Raw genomic sequence first — 14,958 nt, forward strand, 5'->3', positions numbered from 1 at the left:
TCTCAGAACACACTGTCCAAGCCAAGCCGTCATGGGCATCATCATCAATGCCAAAGGCGTGAGGTGTCTCTGTGTGATGGCAGAGAGCATGCCTCTCCTCTGGTTATCATACTCTGAGAAAAGTCCCAGAGCAGGATCTCACGAGTTCTTAGAAAAAGCACTTTCAGTTTTTGCTGATTGTTGCCTGCCTCCCACCCTGTACCATCATAGACATCATCCTTCACTCATTCATTCTTCACGTTTGACCTCATGGTTCTGCTCTCTGGTCAGGCATGCCCTTCCCGGTTCCTTCAGCTTTTCCAGAAGGTTCCCCAGGCCCTCGAACCTATAGGCTTAGGCAGGCCTAGACCAGTGAAGTGTGACCAAGCAGATACCTAGGGCCCCAGCGCACACATAAAATGCCTAGCTCTGTGCCAGGCCTGTTTTGACAATCTTGGCTTCCAGGAAATGTTGGTTTCCCTCTCTTCCTCTCTTCCAATCCAGCCAATATGATTTTCTCAATGTTTCCCACCTGTCCCTCCTCCTCCCCAAACCAAAAAGGGCAGCCTTTATTATTCCCACACCTGCCTTTTCCGCCTTCTGTTGGGGATGTCTTCCCATCTCTCTCTAGCCTAACGGAGCTCTACCCTTGATTCCTGGCCCTGTCCTGCTTTCCCTTGTCCCTTGAAGTCTTCTACGATCTTGTAGCCATGAAAAAAACCTGACATATGGTAATGACACATGGTAATGCAAGATAGAAATTAGGAAAAAGGGGTAACTGGGTTATCAAGAAAGGTTTCCAGAAGGATGTGGGCCGTCAGCTCAGCCTTGCAGGGTGGTTAGGCTTGATTAAGTGGGGACAAACAGCAGGAAAAGCATGGGAAGTAAACATTTGTGGAATAGAAGGAGCTGCTTGACCTGGAGTCCAGGGACAGGAGGTCGGGCTTTTGTTTCAGCTTCATTCACAAATCACTCTGTGACCTCAGGTCAATTCCTAACTGCTTTGAGCCTGCTTCCTCACATGAAATGCAAAGAATGATGGTCTCTAATTCATGGAGTTGCTGTAGGAATCATCCTCAGATCAGTTAGCACAGTGCCTGGCTCCTAGCGGGGCCTAAACATTAGCTTATATTGCTGATAGAGCTCCAGGCCTTTGGTTTCTTTATCTGAAAATGAGTGAAATCACTCTAGATCAGTGTTTCCAGGTGTAAATTGCATTGTTAGCCAATGCGTAACTTCTCATTTGTAGGAGTAAGGCTCTTAGCGGGTTGAGGGGCCACTAAGACATCAGCCCCTCTGTGCCAAGCTCATGCCTTGGGAGACTTTTATGTTTGTGTAGCGTAAATGCCCTGTGGGAGTTGGGAGCGACAGCCCTGGAGGCCATATCCATGACGTATTCTTCTAACCAAGACTTATGCAGGCCGTGGGAAAAGATGTTTGTTTACCTTGCAAAGGAGGAAACTGAGAAGACCCCAGTGGTTCCACCCCAGTGCACGTAGCTTGTTAATGGCAGGTTCAGAACCACAAACTCCATCTCTGGTCCCGGCTGGGATTCTTTCTATGACAACGGCTGGCTTGCCGATTATCATCCTTTCCCCTTCGCTTGTGAGGACACACATGGAAGGGCCTGGCTCCGAACCAATTCTCAGGCACAGCTGCCGCCTAAATCCCTCTTTCTGTTCCCCACCCCTCCCTTGGTTATGCAACTATTTTCTAATTTGGCTCTCAGCCACACACGGTTTGGATTCTGGGACCTTAATCCTGCCCGATTGGGCTGAAATGAATAAGAAAGCGTTCCATTCCAGCTTCACAAAGGCTGCACTGTCCAACTGCTGAATGCGTTCCTTCTACTTGGGCCAAAAGCACAGTTTAGGGAAGGGGGCAGCAAGAAGGAGCCCAAGGCCTAGCATAATCACCTGCATGTGCCAGCACGTGGAATGACCCTTTAAAAGGTGGGACCTGGCTTAAAGAGCCAAAGAAGAGCTGGGCTGGCAGGGAGAAGGGCCCAGCATGGCAGAATCGGGGTCCCTGCCCACCGGCTTCAGCGAGCTGGAAGTGTTGGCTGTGGGGACGGTGCTGCTGGTAGAAGGTGAGCCAGGAAGGGCCTGGGTGGAGCGGGGACCCAGTGGGCTCCCTGATCCAGGCCACAGCTATGGAGTTGACAAGAAGAGGCCCCAAACCCTACTCTTCTGTGCCTACACCCATGGGGCTTCTGATGGGTGCACCCGTGGGATGCAGGCTGCAGGCTGGGAGCCAAGAGAGAGAGAAGCCAGGCAAGGCCCAGGGAGTGAGGGACATCTGCCCAGAACATGACCAAGAACAAGGTTCAGGCCTTTTCTTGTCTCTCCAGCTGGGAGAAAGTTTAACCCACCCTCTGGAAATCCTGCTAAGAATCTCATATAAGCTCAGGCCTCTGGTAGGTTCTGGAGACAGACAGCTCTGTCCCTGCTGTCCATGTGACTATAACCAAGTCAGCCAGGTTCTCGGACCCCAAGTGTGTGGTGGTGAAGGTTTGAAGGGGTCATGGGTGTGAAGTGCTAGCCTCGATAGACACTGAGGATTTAATTTCATTTGCCCCCATCCTCTCTGGCTCCACATTGCTCCCACCATCTCCATTCCCCAGCCCTAAGCATTTCCATTCCAGGGGCTGCCTGACTCCCTGAAGTGCCTGCCTCAGCCCAGAATTGCTAAGATGCTCCCTGAGGCCAGAGCTGGGACTGGAGACCCTGGTGCTGGGTCAGCTCAGGACTAGGTTAATCAGGAATGCAGCCCTTGTTCACAGCTGATCCAGAGAAATTGTCAGCCCATTGCCTCCCCCAATGAGAATGCACAGAGGGGAGGGAGTGGCAGTCACTAGGCTGGTCCCCGAGGTCCCCAACACCATTGTCTGGGGGCCCTGCCCCTCTTCCTCTCTTCTAGGAACCCTACAAACCAGCACCCCTCTCAGTCCTTAAACATGCCTTGAAATTTTACCACTTTAGGTCCCTGCACATGCTGCTCCCCTTTTCTAGAATGTTCTTCCACACCCTGTCCTCCTAGTAAACACTCGCAGTTTTTTTTATTTTACATTTTTCTTATTTTATTATGTTATGTTAATCACCATACATTACATCATTAGTTTTTGATGTAGTGATCCATGATTCATTGTTTGCATATAACACCCAGTGCTCCATGCAGAACATGCCCTCTTTAACACCTATCACCAGGCTAACCCATCCCCCCACACCCCTCCCCTCTAGAACCCTCAGTTTGTTTCGTGGAATCCATCGTCTCTGATGGTTCGTCTCCCCCTCCGATTTCCCCCCATTCATTTTTCCCTTCCTACTATCTTCTGCTTTTTTTTTTTAACATATAATGTATTATTTGTTTCAGAGATACAGGTCTGTGATTCATCAGTCTTACAAAATTCACAGTGTGCTCACCATAGCACATACCCTCCCCAATGTCCATCACCCAGCCACCCCATCCCTCCCACCCCCCAGCACTCCAGCAACCCTCAGTTTGTTTCCTGAGATTAAGAATTCCTCATATCAGTGAGGTCATATGATACATGCCTTTCTCTGATTGGCTTATTTCGCTCAGCATAACACCCTCCAGTTCCATCCACGTCGTTGCAAATGACAAGATCTCATTCCTTTTGATGGCTGCATAATATTCCATTGTATATATATACCACATCTTCTTTATCCATTCATCTGTCGATGGACATCTTGGCTCTTTCCACAGTTTGGCTATTGTGGACATTGCTGCTGTAAACATCAGGGTGCACGTACCCCTTCAGATCCTTACATTTGTATCTGTGGGGTAAATACCCAGTAGTGCAAATGCTGAGTCATAGGGCAGCTCTATTTTCGAATCTCCATACTTACACTCACAGTTTTGAAGGCAGGATCCTTCCCCATTCCTCCCTTCCAATGGGGAAGCCAGGGTTCAGAGACCAAAAGGAGCAGCAAGTGAGGGACCAAGCGAAAGCCCCAAGTCTGGTCTGTCGGCTGCCTGAGGTTGCCCCCTCCAGCTCACCTCACCGCTTGCTGTCCCGGGCAGCCCCCGGCTCGTACCTCAACCCCCTTCACCCAGGCTCTCCCTAATGTTGCTGCACAGCTCTCAGAGTGGCATTTTGCAATTAAACAGATGTGAGTCTGAGTCCCACCTCCGCCACTCACCAGCTGTGTGCTTAGGGCAAGTTAACTAGTCTCTCTAAGCCTGTTTCCCAGCTGCACATGGGGAGGACAGCATCCAGGTGAAGATGGAACGGGAGGACCCTCAGAAAGCGCTCGGCCCAGTGCCCAGGCTGTGATAAGTGTCAGCAGCTGTCAGTGACTGTGACTATTCCAGCATATGAACCGTGCTGCGCCTTAACTGGTTTCTTCCTTATCTTTGAGTAAGGAGGGGGCAGGATGTGCATCTTAGGGCCTGTGGTATCTGAGAGCCAGCCTTTCTCAGCAATGTTTGACGAGCTGCGCCGACAAGGTAGCTGAGCGTAAAGGGGGCAGGTTGCTGAGGCTCCGTCCACCCCAGGCCCTGGTTCTGACCCCAGGCAGCCTCTCCAGCCCTGACACCGGCCTCCCCCTTCTTTCCAGCTCTCACTGGCCTCTGCCTCAATAGTCTCACCATCCTCTCTTTCTGCAAGACCCCGGAGCTGCGGACCCCCACCCACCTGCTGGTGCTGAGCCTGGCTCTGGCGGACACTGGGATCAGCCTGAATGCCCTCGTTGCAGCCACATCCAGCCTCCTCCGGTACCCGCTTCCCCCCACCCCACCCCTGAGCTCAGGGGCCCGGCCTGGGGCCTGACCTCTGGGCACTGGGCAGCCAGGTCAGAGGCATTCTTCCCACCTAGAGAAAACTGTAGGGGATAGGGTGGGCAGGCAGTACGTGGTTAAATCCGAATTCCACACTATCCCTGAAGAGCCATGGCTGATTTCTGGGGCACAGGAGTTGCTCAAAACCCCCACAGAGCTGGTTGACTGTAGGGATGAAGGGCACAGGCCCTGCAACCAGGTTGCCTAGATTTGAGTCCTGGCTTCCATGTTTCTATCTCTTGGCTTCTCCTGTAAGTTGAATTATTATTACCTAACTCGTATGGTGGCTGGAAGTATTCACTTGTTATTCTGTGGAAATAACTGAAAAAGATGCATGGCACCCAGGAAGCCCGACAGATGTGTTTGCAAAAGCCCACAGGATTTTGACAAGTGCCTAAAACCTCCTTAGGTGCAAACCAGAATCTTTCAACACGGTGTCCGGTGTTTACAGGATTGTTTTCTTAAGTGAACTGAACATTTCTGCTCTGGTTCCAGGCACTCAAACAGAGGCTGGAGCGCACCTGAGTGTGCTTGCTCAGGGCTGACCAGTCTGTGGGGTCAGAATCCATGAGGATTCCTTGCCCTGATCTCCTCCTGCCCCTTCCTGGGTTTAGTGAGGGGACAATGGAAGCTTTTACTTACGATTGCTTGGCCCATGGGGCTGAGAGCTGGGAGTTCTGTGGTCTACCCTCTGACCTTGCCTTCATCTGCTGTGTGACCTTGGCTCAGTGCCTTTTCTTCTCTGAGCCTCAGTTTCCCTATCTATAGAAGAAAGGCCTGGGCTTTCTTCCCAGGATGTCCCATTTCCTGTGCTGGAGGCTTCTGACCACACAGAGAGACCCTTTGGTCCCTCTGAGTGCAGAGAAAGACATGGAGCCCAGGGAGTTTGCAACGGGCTCCACCTGTTCACCCCAGGAACTTGACCTCTGGGGCCCCTGTTTCCTCATAGGAAAAGCAGACAATGAAGCCCTCTTCTGGGGAGCCAGGCCAACATTCAGGAGGGTGCCCTCCAAGCTCCGGAGGGGCAGGTGTGGGAGCAGGGCAGGGACAGAGGGAAGGGGTCACCGGCCCCAGTGTCTCCCACAGGCGCTGGCCCTATGGCTCGGAAGGCTGCCAGGCTCTCGGTTTCCAGGGCTTTCTGACAGCACTGGGCAGCATCTGCAGCAGCGCGGCCATCGCCTGGGGGCGCTATCACCACTACTGCACACGTGAGTCTGTGCTCCCAGCGGGGAGGGACGTCTACACAGCGAGGGTGAGCAGGTCAAAGGTCTGCTCGTCGTTTCCCAGTCCAGGGGAGTGTGGGTGGGCGAGCATGTCCGTGAGTATGCGGCGTGGGCATTCAGGAAAGGAGGGAGGCAGGGAGAGTGGGCAGGAAAGGTGCCAGGGCACATGCCAGAAAGGCTGCCCTCAATGTCAACGCAGCCTCAGGCAAGTCAGGAGTCCTCTCTGAACCTCTGTCTCCTCTAAGAGCAGATTTTTATAAGCAACCTCCCAGTTTTATTCTGAAAATCAAATGAGATCATGGGTACAGAAAATGCCCTTGCAGACAGGCCCCGTTGAGGCTTGTGTGTGTGTGTGTGTGTGTAGTGGGCGTGTATCCCTGCATTTCACACTTCCATGGGGCCTCCACCATGCCAGGGCTTCATGAAGACCAGTCCAGCCCCAGATTTCCCAAGCTGTATTGTCAAATATCACCTTCATAATGGGCCATGTCACTGTACCACCTGCTCTGTTATTTACTTGATTTTTTTTCTTAAAAGTGATTCGTTTAAAAAAATGTAAACACCTGCTCTAGTATCCTCCTAAACAATATCTCTGATGTCCTTATAATTTTAGTACACATTAAAATAAACATGTTCACCCACCGGCCGTCTAGAATCCCACTCATACTTTGGGGAGCGGTGACTCCTCTAACCCTTATCACAAACTCCAACTTGCAGACTGGGAAGCAGAGGCTCAGAGAAGTTAAGTTGCTTCCCAGAGTCACCCAGCTAGTAGAGGTCGGGGGGGGGGAGGGGGGGTGATTGGGCGTGGCCGGGATGTCTCCTGAGGCAGTCACTCCCTCCCAGGAAGGCCCCACATCCTGAAAGGTGACTCTGCCTGGCATGGAGGCTGCTGTGGGTCCATGGTCAGCATGGCCTGAAGCCCTGGGCATGACCCATTTGGGATCTGCTGGTCTTCCCTGACCCCACACGCACAGCGCGCCGCCCCCACCCCAGCAAAGTCGCACACCTCTCCCCAGGCCAGAAAGTTGATAGAAGTGATAAGAACAAAGATTATCATTTCTAGAGGCAGGTTAGCCCCACCTGCCCCACCTGACCTCGGAGCTCCTATCCTACCACTCCTATCCCAGTCTGACCCCCGAAGCTCCCTCAGACGAGTGTGTGCACACACACACACACATACACACTCACACACGTGCACATACACAATGCACACCTCCTCAGACAGCAACACGCTTCCCTTCCTCAATATAGAGCAGTTGATCCCTATTCTGGGGTCCCTAGAGCAAAGCCTTTCCTGAGCTGGACGGCACCGTGGAGAATATGAAAATGGGGGAGGGGAATGGAAGGGGCCTGAGCTTATCTACTCCATACTGGGTGACCCTGGACATGTCACCATGGTCATCCATTTCCAAAGCCAAAAAAGCAATATATGGGTCATGGTAGGTACTAATTATTGTGTCCACAGTTAGGGGGAGGGGTGTCTTTGTCAGCTTGGGCTGCCATAACAAAATACCATATGCTGGATGCTTAAACAACAGAGATGGATTTCTCATAGTTTCTCGATGCTGGAAGTCCAAGATCAGGGTGGCAGCCCTGCTGGGTTCTGGCGAGAGCCATCTTCCTGGCTTCTGGACAGCTCCCTTCCTGCTGTGTCATCACGTAGAGAAGACAAATCATCTCTCTTATGTCTTCTCGCATAAGGGCACTAATCAAATTATGGGAGCTCCAACCTTGTGACCTAATTACCTCTCAAAGGCTCTCCCCTGGAATATCATCCCACGGGGATGAAGGCTTCCACAGAGGAGTCTGGTGGACATTCAGTCCATAGCAGGAGGTCACATTCAAGCAAACTGCATCCGGGGCTTTTGTCAGTGGATGCGGTGTCAGGATGAAGGAGGGTGTAGATCTGCTCTTCTCTGCGGACCAAACCCCACACGGAGTCCTGCCCTCTGCCCTGGGGCCTTGTCCACAAAAGAACATGACAAATAAACCACAGACAGACAAGGCACAAGGGAAAAGCTTTCTGAAGCTGGGGCCAGGAAGAACTACCAGATGGGAGGGCTGGATGAGGCTGCTACCAAGAGGGGCATGGGAGGAGGGGACATGAAGGTGGTCAGGTCACTGGGACTGGTCACATGAAAAGATGCTGTTGGGACCAAGCCCCTGCCATCAGCACTGAGATGGCGCCCCTAGTCCTCAGAGGGTATCCTGGAAGCAGGGACAGTGGCTGTGTCTGAGCAACGCTAAGGATGGTGGGAAGTCCAGACTTTTGCTTCCCTCCCTCATGACCCTCACCTGAACCACTGCCCATGCTTCTTCCCTAGTTGACTTGGGGAAGCATCTCTTTCTTTGCTCCTCCCTCCTTCTCTGTCCTCTAAAGAAGATGGTAGAGAGTGTCTACTAGGAGGCCTTCACCACACATTATCTCTTTTATTCTTCATAACCATCCTCTGAGACAGGGATTATCATTCTCATTTCGTGGAGGAGAAAACGGAGGCTCGGAGAAACTTTTAACTTGCCTGAGACAATAAGCTAATAGCATCAGAGCCAGGATTTAGGAACATTCTGTGTGAGGATGAAGTCCATTCTTCTGCACCCTGCCTAGCTAGCGCCTCCTCTGGACCCTCCTCCCCCTCTCTCCCACGCAGGCAGCCAGTTGGCATGGAACACGGCCGTCTCCTTGGTGATCTGTGTGTGGCTGTCTTCTGCCTTCTGGGCAGCACTGCCCCTCCTGGGCTGGGGCCACTATGACTATGAGCCTCTCGGAACATGCTGCACCCTGGACTACTCCAGGGGGGACAGGTGAGGTGGGAGGAGAAGCTCCAAGGCTCCCTTCCTTGGGAACAACAGCATCACAGCTGAAAACCTAAATGGGGAAATGTCAACATTTGCCAGACAATCTCAACTCCTTGGTCATGATGCCCACTTGCAAGTTGACAGTGGGACTAGGGAAAGCCCACTCTGAAAGCCGGCCAAGTGATGGGCATGTTATGCAAACTGGGGAATAAAGTTGTGCCCAAGAAGGAGTATTACCCCCTAAGCTGTTGGTCTGTGTCAGTTACAACAGTCGCTGAGTCCCGTGACCCCTTTGCCAACTTCAGCACAGTCAGTTGTCCCAGCTCTGACTTGATCAGTTTCTAAGGGAGTTGTGTCCTTTGTTCAATACAGCCAAAGAACATTAAGGTCTTTGCATTGGGAGGGACCTCCTTGGCAGAGAGTTTAGTTCTCTGAATTTCCTGAGTATCTGCTGTGAGCCAACCGCTGGGCCAAGCCCTAGAAAAAGATTGATGCATGATGGCCCCCACCATCATGGAGCATATGTCTAGTACTGCCCCATCCATGTGGCTCTGGGGACACCAGGGCTTAGAGAAACCCTTTAGGGGACACCTTGGGGAGAGGCCACCTGGGCTTCAGCTCCCCTCTTCTACTAGAGCCATGTTGCATTCATCTGCTTTACATGTTTAGTCATGGTGCACCTGCCCCTGAAGACAGGCTTTCCAGGTGAAACCTACTTGAGAACCCAAGTCTGGTACAAGTGTCCTTCCAGAGCACTCCTTACAGGTATCCTCCCAGCCGGTGTCCAGTCCTCTGGCAGGCTTTCCTCCTACCCCTCCCTACTGGGCAGCACCCAGGCAACATGGTCTTCCCTTCACAGAATGGGAGTCTGCCTTTCTGTGACTCCCACCTGTTCCTCGTTAGCCCTCCCACTTTCCCATGACCCTCCCTGGGCGCCCAGGTCCTCCTGTGGTCCTTTCAATGATTTCTTCGGTGACACAGTGTCCAGTCTCTTTGTCATCTGCAGACCCCTTTCAAATCCCTGTGCCGAGCATTCCTTGAATGATCCTTCCTCTTGGTCCATTGACCTATCTTGCATTTGGTAAACATGTTTCCCAAACTGAAGTGTCCCATTCTCCATGCTTGGGGCACATACAGAAAGCAGGACTGAGCACTTGAACTGCCCAACAGGGAGTTGAAGGAGGACTCTCCCTCATCTCAGCCCTCCAACTCCTAAAGGTAAATTCAAGAAGGACCTAATGGCTCCCTGTCTCTAAAGGGAGTCTGTCTGGGACCCAGGGTTGACCACACTCAGAGTTTTTGTCTGATGAGAGCAGTTCCTCACATGTGGCTGTCTAGAGCAAAGGCTAATAAGCCTTCAAGGGCAGCTGATCTCCCCCCAAGAGATGGTCCTGACTCCTCGACCCGCTCTGCCTGCAGAAACTTCACCAGCTTCCTCCTCACCATGGCCTTTTTCAACTTCTTCCTGCCTCTCTTCATCACGCTCACATCCTACCGGTTCATGGAGCAGAAACTCAGGAAGACGGGCCACCTCCAGGTGAGGACCAACTCCCGGAGCTGAAGAAATCCCTCTGTCCCTCTCAGGGAACATGAATGATGTGAGAGACAGTAGTTAGGGGTTTTCTGTGTTTTCAGTGATCAGGAAAAAATTCAGCATTCACAGAGCTTGGGATGTCAGGGCAGGAATGCACCCTCGCCATTGCTGGGCATCGCCAAGACCTGGGAGGAAGGGTCAGGACTGCTCAGACTTACCAGACCCCATAACCTCAAGAGCCAGGGCACCCTGCTGGACCCCATCCATGCTGTCACATTTCATTCTTCCCAAGGATTTAAGAGTTGGCACAAAATGACACACTTTTCAAATGCTTCTTTTAAATTGCTCCAAAATGTTTAATTTAATCACAGGTGCAGACTGTTGTTATCCATAACATAAACTCACACCTGCAAGCACATTTATCCAAGAAAAACAATCCTTCAAAAAAGGCCCTCCTGGCCATTTCTGAATTTCTGTCTTAATATTCCCTTTCCACAATTTTCTTTTGTCACCTGGACAATCTCTAGCAGACGAGCCATAACAAGCACCAAGTTTAAAAAAAAAAAAAATCAGATACTAATACTACTTTTCTGTGCATTATGTCCATCTTCCCAACCACTCTCTAAGGAAGGTTTTGTTATCACTTTGCCACAGGCTAGAAAATTGAGGCTGTAAGGGTTTGTTAAGTAACCAGCTACAAGCCCTGAAAGTAGTAATAGCAGAGTTGGATCAAACCCAGGTCTGGGACTCCATGACCCAAGTGGTCTTAAGTGCATAAAAGAAACGATCTTTGTTGAGACACTTAATCTGCCACATTATTATTTTTTTCCCCCCCGTGAATTGGAAAAGGACTGTACAAATCGATTTTAGCCGGAGATCCAGGTTGCTCTGAGTCAGCGGGAGGACGAGGGCTGGGCCAGGACCAGAATCGTGGCTCTGGGCTCATGCTCCCCTTGCCCCTCACCGCCTCCGGGCTGTCCTCCGCGCTGCCCGCCCAAGCACGACCTGGGTGCTCAAAGTCACCACATTTATTGGAAGTTCAATCGGCCAGGAGACAGGGCTGCCACGCCGGTTTTCTCTTCCCTCCTCCCCCGCCTGACTTGAACCCATCAGTCCCCGCAGCATCAGCAGAGGTCGCTGCGCGTGGGCGCGGGGACCTCGGTCAAGAGCAGAGCGGCTCCGGGAGGTGACACTGTCTCTGCTGAGGGCTCCGTTCTCCTCCGGCCTCAGCTCCGCTCCGGAGCTCCTCCGTCAGGGCGAAGTCCAATTTTTTTTTTTTTTTCTTTTCTTTTTTGGACTGAGGGGCAATTCAAGAGAATAAATGTCTCCCAACTGACATATTTTTATTTCATCAAGAAACGTGTCCTCTTTCAACTTAAGTCACCGTCTCCGTTAAAGGGAGACGCAAAGAGATAATAGGCACTGATTTTTAGCGTCCGCGTTTTAACATCTGAGTGTGTGGGGGAAGCCTGCAGAGCCCCTTCCGTCCGGAAATTAAAGCGCAAGTCGTGCGCCTCCCTGTGGCCAGAGGCGGCACCACAGGGCCCGCCCGCGTCTTGTACCTCGCACCTTGGCGAGCCGCTTGGAACCCAGCGCAGGCCGACCCGCCGGGGGGCTGCGGCGGCCGGTTCTGGGACTAGGGCGTGAGGGCAGCCCAGCCTGGGGAGCCGCATCACCCAGCCACACCCACGGAGCCCAGAGCTCCGCAACCCGAGCGTGGACCAGGAAGGGAGCTCATTATCTGCCCCCTGGTCCCCGCCTCCAGGTAAGTGAAGCATTATCAAACCATTTTTGCAAGCAAGACAACTGAAGTCAAGTAAGGTTAAATGACAGGTTTAGGGTCACACAGCTTACACGCCAGAGAGGTCCATCTGGCCCCAAGGTCCTCCGCAGGCTCAGCGCCTTCCCACAGCCGGGTCACACTGCCCCGCCCGGCTGCGTGCCCACCTGGTCGCCCCCCGCGCGTGGGGCCACAGCCGGCTAGAGCAAGTCAGTGCCTCCCTCCCGTGACCATCTCTCGGCAGGTGAACACCACAGTGCCGGCCAGGACTCTGCTGTTCGGCTGGGGCCCCTATGCCGTCCTGTATCTCTCTGCCACCGTCACGGATGTGAGCGCCATCTCCCCCAAGCTGCAGATGGTACAGACGCCTCCGGGACCCAGAGTTAGAACTCTCTCCATCTCCATGTCTCTCCGTCTTGCCCCATCTCTTTTTCCTGCTTTCTGGCCTCCTGGTAGTCTCTTCCTCTCTTCCTTGGAACACTTCTATTGCACGGGGAATTTGCTTCTCTTGGGGGCCACACCGGGCTGCACCTTGACATTGCCTTGGCCTCGCGTGAGAGGACAGGGACAGCCACACTCTGGGACCAAGGCTAAGACTGGTGCTCAGGACGGGGTGTGCTTCCATGCGTCATCTGCCAACTGGTCAAGGAGGCCTTGGGAGTTGCAGAATCCAGCCCGGGACAGACGACTGGTGGCTGCGGGGTGGGGGGTGGGGGTGGGACTGGGGTCACCAAGTGGGACAGGGAGAGGAGCCGAGGCTGCGAGTCTTCTTCCCTGAACTTTTCTGTCCTAACAGGTGCCTGCCCTCATTGCCAAAACAGTGCCCACGATCAATGCCATCAACTATGCCCTGGGCAGGGAGATGGTCCACAGGGGAATTTGGCAGTGCCTCTCACCACAGAGAAGCGAGCTGGACCGAGCCCGGTGAGGTTGTCCGGGGGGCTGCTCAGACCCAGGCCCACCTCTGACACCCTGGACTGAGCCCCGTGCTAGGAGGCTGCCCCAGAGTCCTGCCCAGCAGCCTCAGAAGCCAAGCTCCAGACACTCGCTCCCTGCCTGCCTCGGGATGGCCCTGTTGGGCCTGGGCCTCGGTCGGACACGGGGGATTCAGAAAGCATCCAGGCTGCGTGGGAGGACCTGGGACTTTGGCGCCAGACAGATACGAGTTTCCATCACAGCCCTCCAAACAGAGGCTGAGAGACCTTGGCAAAGTCACTCCCTCTGAACTGAGCTTCCTGACCCATAACGTAAGGTCTCCACGGGGCCGCTGTGAGGTTTAAGCAAGATAATGTGTACCCACCACACACACGGAACCTCATTAAAACAGCTGTCAGGGCTCTGAGTCTTACACAGAAAGGCGTGAAAGCCCCCGGTTTCTTGTGGGAGGGCCATCCAGGCTGTCAGCGTTCCAATGCCACTTATTAAACTGAGATCTGGTGCAAGCGACTGAGTCTGTGTGTGCCTCTGGTTCCCAGCTTGTGAGATGTGGTGACGGGCATGGTGACTTCACCGTGCAGAAGGGACCAGAACATCACCTGGCGCATTAAGTGCTCACTGACAGCCACCAGCACCCGCCGGTCAGAGACAGCTAGCTGCGTGCTGCTGAGTTACCAGCATTAAAAATCAAGATAATGTATTTAAAAGTCCAGATGTCTGAAGATGAGGCCCCACCAGCCTGGAGGAGGCTCCCTGGCAACAGTCTGTAGAACTCAGAGCAGCTCTGTCCTTTGCCCGGCGCTTGTCCCCTTCCATTCCCCTTCCATCAGCTGTAGCTTGTATATTCCCTGCAGAGCCTGGCATCTGGGTTTGTGACAGTGATGGGGTCCCCATCCCTGGATGGACATCTGCACCTCCAGCAGAGTCAGCATTTCGGGGACAAGGTGTGGCAGGTGCACAGACCTGGGGGGACCCGTCACCCTAGAGGGAAATGGAGGTGGTGGGCAGGGAGGTGATGGGCTCTGCAGAAGGTCTGATGATGGAGAGCTGGCTGCCCCAGGGACCTCGGATGCAGGAAAGATGAAAGCTCAAGCCCCAGATGCGGAGCAGGGAGGAAACAGGTCCCCAGAGGGTGGGGATAGGATGGTCATGAGAACAGCATCTGGGGTCCCTGTGTACCAGGACCTGCCTCTCAGCTTTGCAGATGCAGAAAATCAGTCACATAAACGTGACTCACAAGAAGTCTGCATTCAACAGAGGCTGGCTCAGTCATTGGGCAAAACCAAGTGGAAGGGAGAAGGAAGCAGCCTTCCCACAGCACGTTTTCTAGACCACGCCCTGAGCTGGGTGCTGTAGAGACAAGATGCCACTGAGCCTCACTCCAGTGACCAGTTGGGTTCCTGGTCTTAGGCCTGCAGTGGGAACTGACTGGGGAAGTCCTGGGGCCTGAGCTGGGCTCCCATACAGGCTGAATAGGTGGCCACAAAGGTGACAGTGTCCAGAGCCCAGAGATACTGACCCTGCCCCCACAGTCCAGGAGTCCTTAAATTGTCTTTACTGGGGATCCGCCCTTCTCTCCACCATTAAAGACACTAACCCCATAAGGTGGAACAAGGGAGCGCAGTGAGAAGAGAGGTGACCCCCAGACTCAGAGAGGTGGGGGGGATGCAGGTTGGCCAGGCATGGTCAAGGACACCTATAGCTCCAGCCCTGCACCCCAAGCCTGTGTAGAGGGGAGAAGTTGGGCTCGGAGCATCTCCAGCCTGGACTGGGTTGGCAGGAGATGGCAGGGGCTGGAGCAGCGCCCCATGGGGAATGACCAAAGCCCCATGAGAAGCCCCAAGTCTACCCACACCCCCGACTCTCACTCATGGAATGAGTTTAGGGAGCCTTGCCACCTTCGAGCT

The 14,958-nt window shown here is 53.3% G+C and overlaps 1 protein-coding gene across 3 annotated transcripts; it reads left to right on the top strand.

Annotated features, from left to right (window-relative positions):
- The first annotated feature begins 1,989 nt into the window (after positions 1 to 1,989).
- RGR (retinal G protein coupled receptor) lies at positions 1,990 to 13,043 on the top strand. 3 transcript variants are annotated; one of them, XM_021700097.1, is made up of 7 exons: positions 1,990 to 2,068; positions 4,560 to 4,716; positions 5,854 to 5,987; positions 8,654 to 8,807; positions 10,221 to 10,338; positions 12,360 to 12,473; positions 12,912 to 13,043. In XM_021700097.1, the coding sequence occupies exons 1-7, from the start codon at positions 1,990 to 1,992 to the stop codon at positions 13,041 to 13,043; spliced, it is 888 nt and encodes a 295-aa protein (XP_021555772.1). The 3 variants fall into 3 exon arrangements, with proteins under 3 accessions (XP_021555772.1, XP_021555774.1, XP_021555775.1); XM_021700099.1 differs by having other exon boundaries at positions 5,866 to 5,987; XM_021700100.1 differs by lacking the exon at positions 12,360 to 12,473 and having other exon boundaries at positions 5,866 to 5,987.
- The last annotated feature ends 1,915 nt before the right edge of the window (positions 13,044 to 14,958 follow it).

The sequence above is a fragment of the Neomonachus schauinslandi genome, chromosome 6, assembly GCF_002201575.2.
Source record: "Neomonachus schauinslandi chromosome 6, ASM220157v2, whole genome shotgun sequence".
Taxonomy (NCBI): domain Eukaryota; kingdom Metazoa; phylum Chordata; class Mammalia; order Carnivora; family Phocidae; genus Neomonachus; species Neomonachus schauinslandi.